This window comes from Pestalotiopsis fici (assembly GCF_000516985.1).
Source record: "Pestalotiopsis fici W106-1 unplaced genomic scaffold PFICI_Scf_4, whole genome shotgun sequence".
NCBI lineage: Eukaryota > Fungi > Ascomycota > Sordariomycetes > Amphisphaeriales > Sporocadaceae > Pestalotiopsis > Pestalotiopsis fici.
The window spans coordinates 603,691-617,750 of record NW_006917094.1 but is presented as its reverse complement, the minus strand read 5'-3'; the positions used below and the strand labels follow the sequence as shown (position 1 = coordinate 617,750).

Here is a 14,060-nt window from a genome sequence, read left to right as displayed (position 1 = left end):
CAACGAGATACTTTAATGTTCAGACGATTTCGGCACCTTGACTTCGAGTACCTTGTGATGCATGCAAGCCATGCAGTAATTACGAGTGAGCTTAGGGGGTTGATACCTCCCAATGTTGCAAAACCGGCAAATCCAAAAAAATCAGGAGATGTCGTAGCAGCTTCAACTGGTCAATGTGATATGGCGTCCAAGACAGCCATACACTAGCACACATTCCACCATTCATGTTTTGCTTTGGCCGCTTATACTCTCGGCAAGCCCGTAATTGAATCAACCAGCTCCGTGGCACCGGCGCCAGTGGGCATACTTGTTGCGAGCGGCCGCCTTGTAGTAGACCCGAACAATCATGAATGTCTCAGTCTGGTCCCTTACATCTATCTGATCTTTTGATACATTGTCTTATGTCGCTGCAAAGGCCGTTTCCATCGAATGATTCATGTAAGTGAAACAATGATTACAAGTTCAGTTCAGACGCGTTGCTCAGTTATACACCAAATGCGTCTTTAGTGAGGCCAGGACGGCTTTGCTTGGATCTTATCGCTGTCACAAAGATCCAGGTTAGCATATCGGACTGTTCGAGATGACAGCTTGACGTCAGATATTATGGGTTGAAGCAATTGTTCCTGAAGGAATTCACACGAAGGAAGCGCAGGACGGTAATAAGCTGATAATCTTGCGGCCTTGGCCTGAGTACCGTAGAGTGTAGACTAGACTTGACGATATAGATACGGCATCTCCTCAATTTCGCATGTCTCTTCCGTGTATCTACCCCATCAATGGCATGGCGAACATGTCGCTGCTTCCGACAAGATATGCATCCCTAACCGATCTGGGCGGGCAGCCTGAACGCTCGCACGCGATTGCCACGTAATTGTGAACGGTATTTAGAGCCGCATGTGGGTGTTCAGTGGCGGCTGTGATCAAGGCAAGTGATTTGCCAACAGTGATCAATTAAGCGCCGCTTGGCTGCGCCCGAAAGTGTACCCGACATGGGTTTGGGGGGTGGTGGTCCCGCAACCCTGAATGCAAGCCGGCGGGAGACCCTGTTGTTGCTACCAAGTGCCTTTTTACCCACTGAGAATGGAAAATTAGCTGGCCGATCATGTTTGCCAGCGGATTTGGGAGTGTTGCGCCTTGATGAAATATTGGCCAAGCAAGGAGCACAATCCGGGTTGATTAACTCTCCTTTAACGAGCATGATCTGCAATAATTGGAATCTGCTATCGTCATCACAAGCATACTTAACACAAACGCCAGATTCTCAGTTGTCAGTGTTATGCGCGGATCACTAGGACCTCGACGAAAGGTTTTGGTCATTGATTAACTGGACCGTAGCTGTGATTGGTCCCGAGAACCGATGGAAATGGGTAACACGAGAAGGACGAGCAGCAAGTGTGTTTTGTTGTAAGACAGGCTCGGGAGCCGTTGACGATTCCCACTGATCTCAAGTACAAAGCTTTGGGGCTGTTTTCCGGCTGGGTTTCAATGTACCTAATAATGTATCTTGCTCGACCTTTTCTTTGCCCGGCTCGTGTGGGACTTCCAGAGTCACCTACTATGTGCTAGTGTACACGGTCCCTTAGCGGAACTAGAAAAAAGAGGGAAGTGGCACCTGACAGTTGATGAATCTCCGCTTGCGAATTGCCCGTCGCTGATTCAAATAGAACAGCCACGCTAGCTTTGATTGATGAGCTGCCGAATGCTACGCTCCCAAACCTGCCTGACCTGGATACGGACTGTCTTGACGGTGGAAAGGGCACAAAACACGGATGGAGACCCTGACGCTTCTCCACTCTTTTCCCTTGGGCCCCACCCCCAGCGTGTCTCAGGTTTTCCCAGGTTCGGTCGACGCGACATACGATGGATGATGCGACCATGCCAAAAGCGGCCGTCTCGCTCGCAACCAAGCCGAAACCGTCCTTGGGCTAACAGCACTTAGGTGTCGGCGCACGCTCTTCGTCTGATCCAGAAGACTTGGGGGATCTTCCTGATGTGAGATGATGGATGGTTCCAAGAAATGGGATGCCTGTCAGAGATAGATGTACATTAATATACCACACCAAGTTGCGCAGAATGATGAGAACAAGAACAAAAAGACTTGAGCAGATTTTGAGACATGAAGTTCTATCTGTGCGCACCGGGCATGACACACCTGTACGCTTGCCGACTACGTACTCTGTGTATCGTACCTTGTTGGCTCCCGATTGCACGTCCTATGTATTGACGAAGCCTAATTGCACTTTTGAAATGCCCAGTCATGCATGCCCTTTCCCCTTACTCTTGTCTACATTGTGTCATTTGCACGTAGAAATATGCGGCGGGCGCAATTGTCCAAGCACATGCGTCTCTGATGACTGTGTCGCACAAGAGTCGACCCACGAGTCTGGATCGCTCGCAGCACCGCAGGACGAGAAATTATTAGACAGGGAATAAGAAACAGAGACACCACGACGGAGTACGCGGGGAGGGACATGTCCACAGCATTGGTCTATTTGAAGTCGAGTATACACTATACTGATCGTACCGAACATGCCGAAGCCTGACGAGTCCAAAGGGTGGGCTGCCTGCCTGCCTTTTCCCATGGCGCCGGGTTGGCTGGTGGATTGTTTGGACGATTATGCGTCCCCGTGTCTTGCTTTGATGCCCCTGACAGCTAGCAGGTCCCCGTTCTCCCCCCAAGTCCCCTACTTTGTCGTGGTACTACTACCATGATGCATCTGAAATAGAGTACGGAGTAGTCGCAAGGTTTCGTGACACGGCTGGGGGACGCATGGACGGGCGTAGATCGTCGGCGAAAACGGGCTACGACATCCCAATCACCATGTGGGGTTGAGCCCATGGTACGTACGCATCCAAGAAAGAATGGCATGAATGTAGCTCCCCAGCTTTCCCAACGACAATTGATGCGCATTCTAAAGATGATGGATGGGAGGGTGTTCCTGCGCATTGCGAGGCCAATGAATCATGGGGGAAGAGACATGGTATCACTCTGCTACTAATCTACCGCATTTTACTGGCTCTGTACCTACATATCTCGCCAGTGCGCCGTCTTGCAGATACCAGGAAACGTTGCGACGCTGCTGGTCAGAGCTCATGAACACTGATGAATGAGTTTACCACGTCGTCGTACCTGACGCGAGTCTCTGACAAGGTCTTCAATTAGGTGCACTAAAATAGCAATATTGGAGACAATTTGCGGCGCAAGCTTTGGCCGCACTCCGGGAAACAACCTCCTCAGGGTTCAAAAGCTGGTCCAAGTGGCAAGTCCAGGTATTGTGTTTTGATGGTGGTAGTAGTAAACTGTTCACCAGCAACCAGTGCGGGTTAGGTAATGCCTCATACAACTTGAGTTTGGTAAATTGAGGTAAACAAGCCGGAGTTTTTGATTGATTTTCACAATTACATGAAAGATCGCAAGCAATCCCGGGCTTCTTTCCGAAAAATGCCCAGGAAACCTACAACTAGAGGCACGTCCATTGTCATTTTGAGAGTGGTTGCTTGCGACCCATTTCCTCGGTCTCATCACTACGAATATATGGGTGGCTACCTCATTCAAATGATATTCAGGTAGATCTGGCACAAAAAGACAAACAGGACAGAGACTTGAAGATATTGCCTCATATCAATATAAGTATCCAATGGGCGTGGTGCGACCTGTACTAGGCATATGTAGAATGTCCACCATGTGCCGAGTGTGCTTCGTACTCCAAATACAACATCTCAGCGCAGACTGTAGAAATAGATAACAATTGTGAGATATCTACGTACATAGTAAGTATGGAGGAGGCAAGCAACCTCAATCATCAACGACTCCCGGTCGATTGATAGCCCCAGTGCCCCTCAACCCCTGTGCTGGTGATCATCAAGGACATTTGAATGCTCCTTGTCCATTCATCCCATTCAATCGATCAATGTTTGCGCCCCTGGCTTGCTCGCCCCCCTTTGGATAGCCAGTCAATGCATGTGGTTGGCCAGCACAGATGGGAGCGGTAGAGCGGATCAAATAGCACTTGAGCAGAGGACGAACGGGTTGACTGGCCCATGATCCATCTGACCCATCATTCCAACTCATCCCCGGCGCACCTTGCACCGTGCATTGCTTCCCATCACATTGAACCATTCAGAGGTTGCAACTTGTTAAGGTGATTGAGGAGGCGAATGTTGAAGTCGTCCAATCAGCAGCCCGCGCAACCTCAATCTCCTGGCACACACCTACCTGCTCCTTACATCGAGATCGCACACAATGCACATGGAGTATGATTAAAGCAATTCCAACCCTCAGATTCGACCTACCTTGTCTATGACATTGCCTACCACACTCCATAATTCATGCTCATCAATAGTAACAAAGGTCTGCAGACTCTCACCGCTGAGTAGGCAGGTAGGGCATATCTATGGCAGGCAGCACATCTTCCCCTCTTTTTGAACCGTTTTGCTAGCGGCACCTCACAAGTCAACTTCCACTCACAATCCAGGCCCTCAGCAGCCCTGGAGCCCGAGGGCTCTCCATATATCTCTAGTGGTCGGATCACGTACCTCGCTATTGAATACTGCACGCTTGACTCACATCTACATTCATATTATCATACGAATGTCAATACGCAATCGCTGAGTCGCTTTTGATTGTGTAAAACAAGCAGGTCAATTGTCGTTAGTTACTTCCAGGTGAAGGCTTCTGTAGGACAGCCATACGTGCAACTATCAAATGCGACCTATAGGTACTGCCTACACCCACCACCTGCATAGGTCCTATGTGTATGGTTCGTTTCCAGCACGGGTATCTTGGATTTCTTGGTAGAACCATTTGGAGATCGAAGAGTATACTATGTAGGTTGCCCAACCTTCATTGTTTTCCGTGGCATCCGCATATTAAACGTGTAGTCGAGTATTGTTGTAGATGGAATTCGAAAAGGAATATTCAAGATTTCGAGAGAGTGTACCAGATTTTGAGCACACGTCGGGTACGGAATACTCTGGGATGCCATTTCTAATACGTAGTAGTAGTGTACACCTGGACTGGAGCCCCAGCCGAGCACAATGACTGACTCCACACCGCAATTCGTGTCCTGCAGTATTTCAGAGAAAGCTGGCTTTCGGTTGGCCACTGAACCCCCATCCAGCGCCCAGGCTTGCAGGCCTGTCAGGGCCACCAAGGCCACCTTCTTCCGTGGTCGTGGCCAGCCCACTAAAAAGGCACAGGGCGAGCCAGGGTGGGAATCGCCCGAACCGCCCAATGGTGGGCCATTGGCCTTTTGCAGAATTTTAGGGCGGAGCCAAGGGCGAGCCACATTCAGAATGAGAGTGTCAATCGGGCAGCGCCAATGGTGCGTTGGGTGGTGGTGGTAGTAACGGTACCCGTAGGTAAAGTATGTAGGTACCTGATGTAGGTAGACCCCAAAGACCGCTAAAAAATTGTATTGAGCCACAGGCTCTCAGCAGCCCAGTACCAGCAGGAGAGACCGATCTAGGCCAAGTACGCTGCCCTTTCGACGCCATGACAGTGAGCGCCAGACCCTGGACACCTAACATTTGAATGTAGGTACAGATGGAGAGGTACCTGCCTGCCGACCTACCTTAGCCAGTACGGTAGCTCATTATTTTTTTCTCCTTCAATAGCACTGGGTCCACTCCACCAAACGACCAGAGTTCTTCTCCCTCTCCTTCTCTCTCTTTCTCCTCCTCCTCTCTGGATCACAACTTTTTTGTCCAACTTCTCTTTTTCTTCCTTTTTCCCACCTTCTCTAGCTACCACTGTCCTTTATCCCGCCCCCCCTTCCCCCCCGATAGTTGTCTCTCTCCTCAGCTCAATTGCACCACGCGGTTCACGCCTTTTTTCCTCCATTGTTCGTCGTGGCTTTGCCTCTGTCGTCGTTGAAGTCTAAAATTGTCAACCCAAAAAGTCAAAGTCGCGTCACGCTCGGGAAGACACTCGGCCAAACCACAACAAAAAGAAGACAGAAAAATACTAAAACCAGAAAAAAATTTAAAGGAAGGAAAGAAAGTCAAAACACGGACAAAAAGAACGGGAATTCGCTTACCAGACAACCTGCGCATCGAATCGTCTCCCAGCTATCACCAGATTGATACTCGGACACCTATTTAATCATTGTACACTTTCGGCTTCGCCAACTGCATCATTTTGATCATTTTCCATTCGACGCATATAGCACATCATCCCAGCCAATAATCTGATCACCGGCTCGAGGCCTACTACTAGACAAGTGCAAACAGCAACAAGCACTGAGAGATCAGGATCACTCACCCATCCGCCATCGCGCTGTCTTTGTCATCTCAAGGCCATCCCAGGTTCTTTGAACAAAGCACGCTTGGACAAACAAGGAATTGCTTCAGTGTAAGCCTTCTCCAGGGTCTAATCATCGTCATCGTACTCATCGGAACAAAAGGAACTCGACATTGTCAACCCACTGTCAGCAGCGCCCCATTTCAACGGTCGCTCTAGACTTTGATCTTGCCGCTGCATAAACGTTCCACAGCACTTCCCTTTGCGGCTTGCTGGTCTGCCTGTTCTTTGAACTCGCAGCCAAGTGACGTTTGCCTACTTGACAATTTGCGCTGCCGCATCTTGTCGCCCCTGGCAACTTTCACTCTGAGCACTTTCCTCGCCTTTCAGCTTTCAGCCATTCTTCGTTATCGCACTTTCCTTCCATCCGGTTGGATCATCACTCATTCCGAAACGGACAATCGCAACATTTCTACACGCACCAGATTCTTTTTCTAATACTTCAGGCTCGTCTTAGAGAATTGTCGCAGCGACGCATCTTCATCCGAAGCAGCAACTGCAAAGTCTTCAGACGTTTCTGATCCTGTTCCCCGATTCCTGTCGCCGCCCTTGGTCCGCGATCTTGATCTTGCCAGATTCTCCATCTCGGCATCTCGTTTGACACGACAAGAGTTTTCGAATCAATCAGCTCCCGAGAAGAACGACTTGGTCGGCTTGTTTTCTTTTTTCCATCAGATCATTTCAAAGCATCTTCACGAATCGCCTTAATTGCATACTTCCGACTACGCTTTTGTAATAACTTGCATCGATCGCCCAATCAACACCAGCGGCAATCATCCACTCCTTCGATTTCACTTCGAAAATCTCGTCGATCGATTTCACCCGTCTTCGATCCAGGATTTCGACGGTATTTTTTTGATAGACTACACCAACCCATTTTTGAGTAATGCACGCCGGCGATTTTGCTCAAATGTCTCACAACGGATTCGCAATGCAACCCCTTGGTGGCATGCCTGCTGGTGGCCTGGCTTCGCGTCGTGGTGGTCAGAACATCAAGCCGCTATCATTCGACTCCCTCAAGGCTGCAAATGAGAGCAACGACACTGGTGTTCCCACACCACGGACGAGCCGATCGCATCTGCTCGCAGGCCTCCGGACCGCTCCAAAGTCGGCCACCACGTCCACCTTTCCGTCTTCTGCCACAGCTGCTTCGACTGCCCAGCACCTACCCAACAGGAACGGCGCCAACTCGGGTATGTACAATGCTCAGGAGAACGTTTATGCTGGACCCAAGACATCGCTTCCCCGTCTTGCGACGCAACAACAACAGCAGCAGCAGCAGCAGACGTACAACCCCATGATGATGGGTCTTGGACAACACTATACTGCTGACCAGATTCTTGCTCCGCCTCAGCTGCAATTTGACGAGCAGGATCAGGAGCAGATGGACCCTTCATTCTACGCCCAGTTGGTAGCTGCGAACATGCACTTGGCTCAGCAGCAACAGCGCCTTCAGCAGCAGCTCTTGAACATCCAGGCTGCAGCTCAGCAATTCCAGGCCCTGAACCTCAGCGGCCAGGCTTCATTCCAGCAGCAGGTGGCTCTGCAGACTCTGTACCAGCAGCAGCAGCAGCTCCAGAGCCTGCAGCAGTCACTTGCATCCATGCAGCAGCCTCAACAGAATGTGTACACTTATTACGACCCTGCCACCGGCAAGCAGGCTTATTACGTTGACCAGAGCCAGGCACAGTACAGCAATGCTTACCTGGACCAGCCCGCTACGCCGCAAAACATGACCTTCCAGCAGGCAACAGGCAACACTCCTCGCGTTGAGGTATCCCCGCCCCCTATGGAGAACGAGAGGCCATTCTTCCGTAGCAACTCGCCGCCCAAGAAGCTAGAGATGACAGCCGAGCCTACCCCTCTTCCGCCGCCGTCTGCCAATGCTTTCCGTCGAGGACACAAGAAGGCTTCGTCAATTGCAAACCAGAAGGGCTTGTCACTGTCGACTGAGGACGCGAACAAGGCGGCAGGGCCCAAGACGGCTGCATTCCCAATCTCCCCACTCATCAGTGGCTACGGACCTGGCCAGGCCCGTGCTGGTGAGCACCCCGTCCGCCAGCCTCGTGGTCCTCCTTCGATCGATGAGCTGCGTGCCAAGCCGACTGCCAAGCATGAAGGAAGCAAGAACTTTGCTGTTCGCACTCGCCGCTCCGCTGTCCACAATCTTGTTCGCGCTGGTCTGGAGAGACGCAAGGGCACCAGCAGTAGCTCCGGCAGCATGAGCCCCGTCTCGGAGACCGCCGAAGAGGCTGGAACTCCTCTCACGGATAACGAGTCTGACTCTGGACGTAGTGGCTCTGGAAGTCTTTCCGGTGATGCTGAGCCGAGTTTGGCTAGTTCCCGTACCTCGACCAGCGGTAGCTGGGGCGCCATTGGGTCTGACCGCCCAAGCTCTCGTTCCAAGTCACGCAAGAGTGTTGAGAGTCTGAACAGCGCTTCCGACAGCGAGGCCGGTAGCTTCGCCAGCGTGTTCAAGCACGGAACGCAGCGCAAGCCCGAGGCTGCTGACGGTCAACGCAAAGCCCCAATGCTGGTGCTCACCAGCGCTGAAAAGCGCAAGGGTAGCATAGCCGCTTAGACGGTCCTCGCCCATCGATATTTACGTGATTATGATGGCACGCTCCCTCGACTTGTACAATGTTTGCTTCACAAAGGTAGATCCTTCTCGGAGTGATCTCAGCAAATTTCAACGTTGATGGGAGATTCTAGGAATTTCTTCTTCTCAACTCTCGGCATCTGGTTTTCACTTTGAAGGCATTGTTAGCATGAGGGCTTTGTCATTTCATTGCAATACCACGACTTTTGGTTTCTGTGTTTTTGTTTCTTTTGCGGCTGGTTTGGTTCACATTCGACGAGGGGATAGAGAAGCTTGGTGTTTTTTTCATGAATCACTGGGCATATTCCGCGAATCATGCTCACGGCACTCGCTACTCGAAGGACCGCGTATTCGCAACACAGTGTCCTCGGAGTTCATGGCTGTCTATTCTTCACGTCATTCACTTACGCCGACCGATAGAGGTCATACTTTGGTATATGTACTTTTGAGACAGTGGTATCTCAGCGGGACTATTCGGGACATCACACACTGATGAAACTTGTGTGTGGATGTTTGCTCGGTGGACAGCGCGAGGATGAACGGGAAGCGCTAGGCAGACAACAGCCAATGTGGCTACGTCTGCCGAAGAAAATATTGGGAAAGGCCCATTCATAGCTAGAAGATTGGCACAATATAAAACTTGATAGCCATGACTTGCTCAGCCTCCAAGGCAGTGTTTTATGGATATGTGAAGCTTCGTCGTAAAGTCTAAAGTGAAATCTCTGCGACTGCCGCATTCTCAACGCCCAGTCGTTTTCATACAAACCTATATTGTGATGCCTAGGCATGCAGCTAGGATATAAAAGGACGGGCTTGTCAGCATTATTATGTAGGTATACTAGTCGTGGCCTTGGACAAACACTTGCAGAAGGACTAGAAGAAGACCTGCTTCCACAGATAATTTTGAATATCATGCCTTGAGCCTTGGGTATGCACATCTTCATCTCTAATCCAGTGGATCTGTCAGTCCGTCCCTAAAGTGATGGGCAACAATCATGAAGAAATTCGTATATACAGTCAGCTGCCTTTTTCTTTTCTCGCCTCCCTCATAGTAGTCCTCAGGAGTCTGAGAGTAGCAATGAAGAACCGCTCTACCTACGCGTCACGTAACACTTTGTCATCCTCTGGTCTGCCAATCCTAGCTTGGCAACCATTTTGCCGTTCTCATCCTTTTCCTCGTACGTTTTTGTTTGAAATTCGGAAATCACCTCGCCCTTGAATGGAGGAGGAGGGTGGCTCCAAACGTGAGTGACGGGATTATTCATACACTCAATCTGTATAGCCCGGAACCCTTGCTCGGCAGACCTAAACATCATCTCCCGGGCCATTTTGGCCATGAGACCCAGCCCTTCATAGTCGGCTCGCGTGTTAGTGGCGTTGCGAAATAGGACCTGGCCGGGGCCGGTGGCCTGCCACGTCGCTGGGTCGCGCGGGTCCAGCGCGGCCAGGATGCCAAAAATGTCTTTTGTCGGCGGCAGCGAGACCAGCAGGGGCGCCATGCCGGCCGGGTCGAGCGGGTGGATGCTGTCGTAGGCCAGGGCAATGGACACGAGGGGGAAGTCCATCTGCTCGAGCAGTCGCTGGCCGTCGGCATGGGGGTCTTGGGGATCCCACCAGAGTTTGCCGCCGTTCGGGGCCGATGCCGGGTTTTTGAATTGGTATTCCGTGTCAAACATGCCCAGAGAGTAGCCGGATTCCAGTTGGTGGCGCATCAGGTAGTCGGACGTTCCCAGGACCTCGTACGCCAGGGCCGTCAGGTTCTTTTCTGGTAGCCAGCCACGCCATGCCTTGTTGCTAGTCAGTCGAAATGTGTTAGCTTCTCGATTTATTTTCATGATTGTATAGAAATTTCCACCAAGTGCTCGAGCTACCGATACCAGATCGGCAGGTATTTCCCGAGACAAAATTACGGGACCGGGAAATTTCAAACATAGACTCTTCCAGGATAAGATGAAAAAAATCAAGGATGCCACAGATTTTGATACTTACTGGAAGAGATGAGAGTGAGCAAAAATGGCGGAAACCCATTCAATATGTGACACGTCAAGCGGACGAATGACAAAGCGAGAGGGGGCGTCGTTAATGACCGTCATTTTTAATAATAGTGGTACTCTTATGCGAATGGTGTAAGCGGAGCGATGAGTGCAAGAAGACGCAGTGATTCGAGTGAACCCGCGAAACAGAGACCAAGATATAGTAACACATATATATCCAGTAGTCTAGATGTGCGGCCGACTATTCCCCCGCCATGGACGTATGTCTAATATGCATGCCCAGAAAGGAGGGGGAAGTAAGTGTATTGACTTCCCGAACCGGCGCTCTGCACTACAGCAAATACTGCAGTTCTCGTAAGACACTATCGACCAGCGCTCATTCTTGCCGTGGAATGAAGTATGCTTCCAGTCCTTGGCGGCAGCCATCCAAGGATCGACTCCTTTGCCAAAGAGTGATGCTTGGGGCGTTCTCACTGGTCTTCATTTGTCATCTACACCAGGAAGTGCGGCCGAGTCTCAAATTTCACAGGCCTCCACACCCTGTGAATAGTACAGGTTTGACTGCAAGTCAGAGAGATGCATGTGTTCTATATGCAGGACGATGTTGTGCTAGTTCATGCAGTAGGTTTGGACGCTGTCAGCTTAATCAGCACTTAATCTTGTCAAGTGGCGACGTAGACATACCAAGCAGATCTTATGTAAGACCAAGCCATTTCTACTTGAGGAGGTGGTAGGTGCTCAAATCAGACAAGTCATTACGGCAGCAGATATTGTCCTGGCCAAGTAGGACTGATGGCACCTCCAACTGTGCTAGGCATTGTTATGAACATGCTTTCCCGTACATATATAGGATTATAGGAGACGAATGGTGGGGAACACTGGGCACATATTTCAGCCATGGTTGTTGCCAGAGCGCTGACAGAAGCTTAACCTGGGCTGTAATATATTTCATCGTGCCTAGATTTAAGATAATCAAGAACTTTTAGTCTATAAAACCATTCTTGTGTAAATTCTCTTGCTATCAGCTACCGATAACCATTGTGATGGGGCCTGCAATATATCGACTCTTTTCTACTAGCAATAAGTTCTTACCCAGTAAGGTCCGACTGATATGGGTTCCTCTCGCAATGAGCCGACTGACTCAATATCGCAAGCCGTATATACTTGGGTTCGCAAAGTCCCTTAGTACTACCGCAGACCTGCCTTGGCCAACATGTCGTGCTCATGAATCCAGGTTCGCAGCCTCTTCCCATAAATGTAGAGCAAAATCGTCGTCAGATAAAGAACAATATTGATCGCAGCAACAGTCATGAAGGCGACGAGCATTCCCTGAGCAGCAATCCAGTCGTTGATAACCCAAGTCCATATCCATGCAATAAGCGACTTGAGTGAAGCCACCGCGACCATGAGCTCGACAATGAGCTGCCCTGGGCATTAGACAATGGCAATCCGGTCAAACTTGGGACACGATAAACTCACATCTGTGTGACAGTCTGATGCGTAGCTCATGGAAAGTGTGGCTCCCATTTGAGCACCAGCACCCAAGATACCAATTCCAAAAATGGGTCCAATCCAATGCGTGTCGTAGTGATAGGTGAGAGACGCTACAAGGGCGCCAGCAGTTGTCAACGCGGCTGCGATTGCACACGTAGGGAGTCGCATCTCGGGCTCGCGCACACCATCATTGAGCCTGGTATAATAGTTGGCGATGGAGTCGGCCATGGGTCCGCAGAGCCAGGTGCCGACGAGGGATCCAACAAAGGGGGCGAGAAACACGAGACCTTGGGCCTGTGAATCAAAGCCGTACTGCGGCTCAAAGAGTTGGGCCACTGTGGCACCAAGTATCACATTCCAACCCAAAGATGCTCCGTAAATCAAACAAGTCCACAGAACGGTAGGATATGTCAAAAGAATAAAGGGCCGGAGAAAGTCCTTTGCGAGGCCAGCGTTCTTGTCGGGCGCCTCCCATAAGGCAAGATTCCGGCCAAAGCTTTGCTTGGGAACCACTTCACCGAGGGATGTCTTTTGCGCAGCCACGAGCGTCTTGGCATGGGGCCGCGTCTCTCTCACGTCTTCCACCATCTCGACACCGCCCTTGTCTCGAGCTTGTGCCGCTGGCGTTGGGCCCGAGGGAGCCAAGCTCACAGTTGGTCGTGCGCCCAGATACCTGCTCTCTGGCATGAAGAAGAACATGGTGATTGAGTTGGCGAAAATAAAGATGGCTACAATGTAGAATGCCCATGCTGAGCCAAGGGACTGAAATATGATTGCAGAAAACTTGAAGCTGTCAATTTCCATGACCTTTTCTTTTTGTACGAAATGTCATGTTTGGAAAGAATGCTCACCAAGGGTCCAAGCTCATTACCTCCAAGTACGGACAGACCGTACATGGAGATGCGAGCGCCTCGATTGTGTAGAAAGAAGATATCAGTAACGGTGCTGGGGACAATCGACTCGATCGGCGCTTCAAAGAGCCCAAGAAACGCCCGGCCAATGATGAAGGGCGTATAAGACGCATTCGTTGCTACACCTAGCCAGATGCAGGCAATGCCCATGAGAGTGTTGGATGCCAGGTAGACTGGTCGCCTCCCAAACTTGATGGCAAGGGGCCTGTCACTGTCGTCAGCAAACGTTGCCCTATATCCCGTGAAGGGAATGATGTACGACGGGCCGATTCAAGAAAATAATTACATCCACAGCGTATTGCCGACGCCCTGGCATACAAGAGTCGCCCCGTTGGCATAGGACATTCTTTGCAATGTCTGACCAAATCGCTCCGAGAGCGGAATCATCATTGCAGCCATGATGGGACCCGTCACGCCGCCCATGAATGAGTAGCTCAAGGCATTTAGAAAGGTACTCCATTTGAGCCATGCAGGCCAACGCAAGGGGTCATTGGGATCATTCGGCGATGGCTGAGGTACTAGAATGATACAACCATCATCTCTCTCAATGTACTGAATTGGATACCCTTCCACAGTCGTGATGGCGTGATCTTTATCGTTGTGGTATAATAGTTCAGTTCCCGGCGTCGTTCGAGTCGCCGTTGAGAGTTCGTCGGGATGAGCGACTGCCATGATCTCGGGCGCCATGGCTCGAATCAAGACTTTGGAGTAGCTTCTTTATTCTACTGATCGAGTCTGACAGTGAAAACAGCAACTGACAC

General features: G+C 50.6%; 3 protein-coding genes across 3 annotated transcripts; 1 reads left to right on the top strand and 2 right to left on the bottom strand.

The window, feature by feature from the left end:
* Positions 1-7,187: 7,187 nt before the first annotated feature.
* On the top strand, positions 7,188-8,882 carry PFICI_06165 (uncharacterized protein; the record flags this gene model as incomplete). The annotated part of the gene is made up of 1 exon (XM_007834746.1): positions 7,188-8,882. One exon carries the CDS (start codon positions 7,188-7,190, stop codon positions 8,880-8,882), a length of 1,695 nt encoding a protein of 564 aa, XP_007832937.1.
* Positions 8,883-9,991: 1,109 nt separating this feature from the next.
* Positions 9,992-10,993, bottom strand: PFICI_06164 (uncharacterized protein; the record flags this gene model as incomplete). The annotated part of the gene is made up of 2 exons (XM_007834745.1): positions 9,992-10,694; positions 10,890-10,993. The coding sequence occupies 2 exons, from the start codon at positions 10,991-10,993 to the stop codon at positions 9,992-9,994; spliced, it is 807 nt and encodes a 268-aa protein (XP_007832936.1).
* A 1,089-nt stretch (positions 10,994-12,082) lies between these two features.
* PFICI_06163 (uncharacterized protein) lies at positions 12,083-13,986 on the bottom strand (the record flags this gene model as incomplete). Its single annotated transcript, XM_007834744.1, has 4 exons — positions 12,083-12,316; positions 12,374-13,171; positions 13,240-13,504; positions 13,586-13,986. The coding sequence occupies 4 exons, from the start codon at positions 13,984-13,986 to the stop codon at positions 12,083-12,085; spliced, it is 1,698 nt and encodes a 565-aa protein (XP_007832935.1).
* Positions 13,987-14,060: the final 74 nt, after the last annotated feature.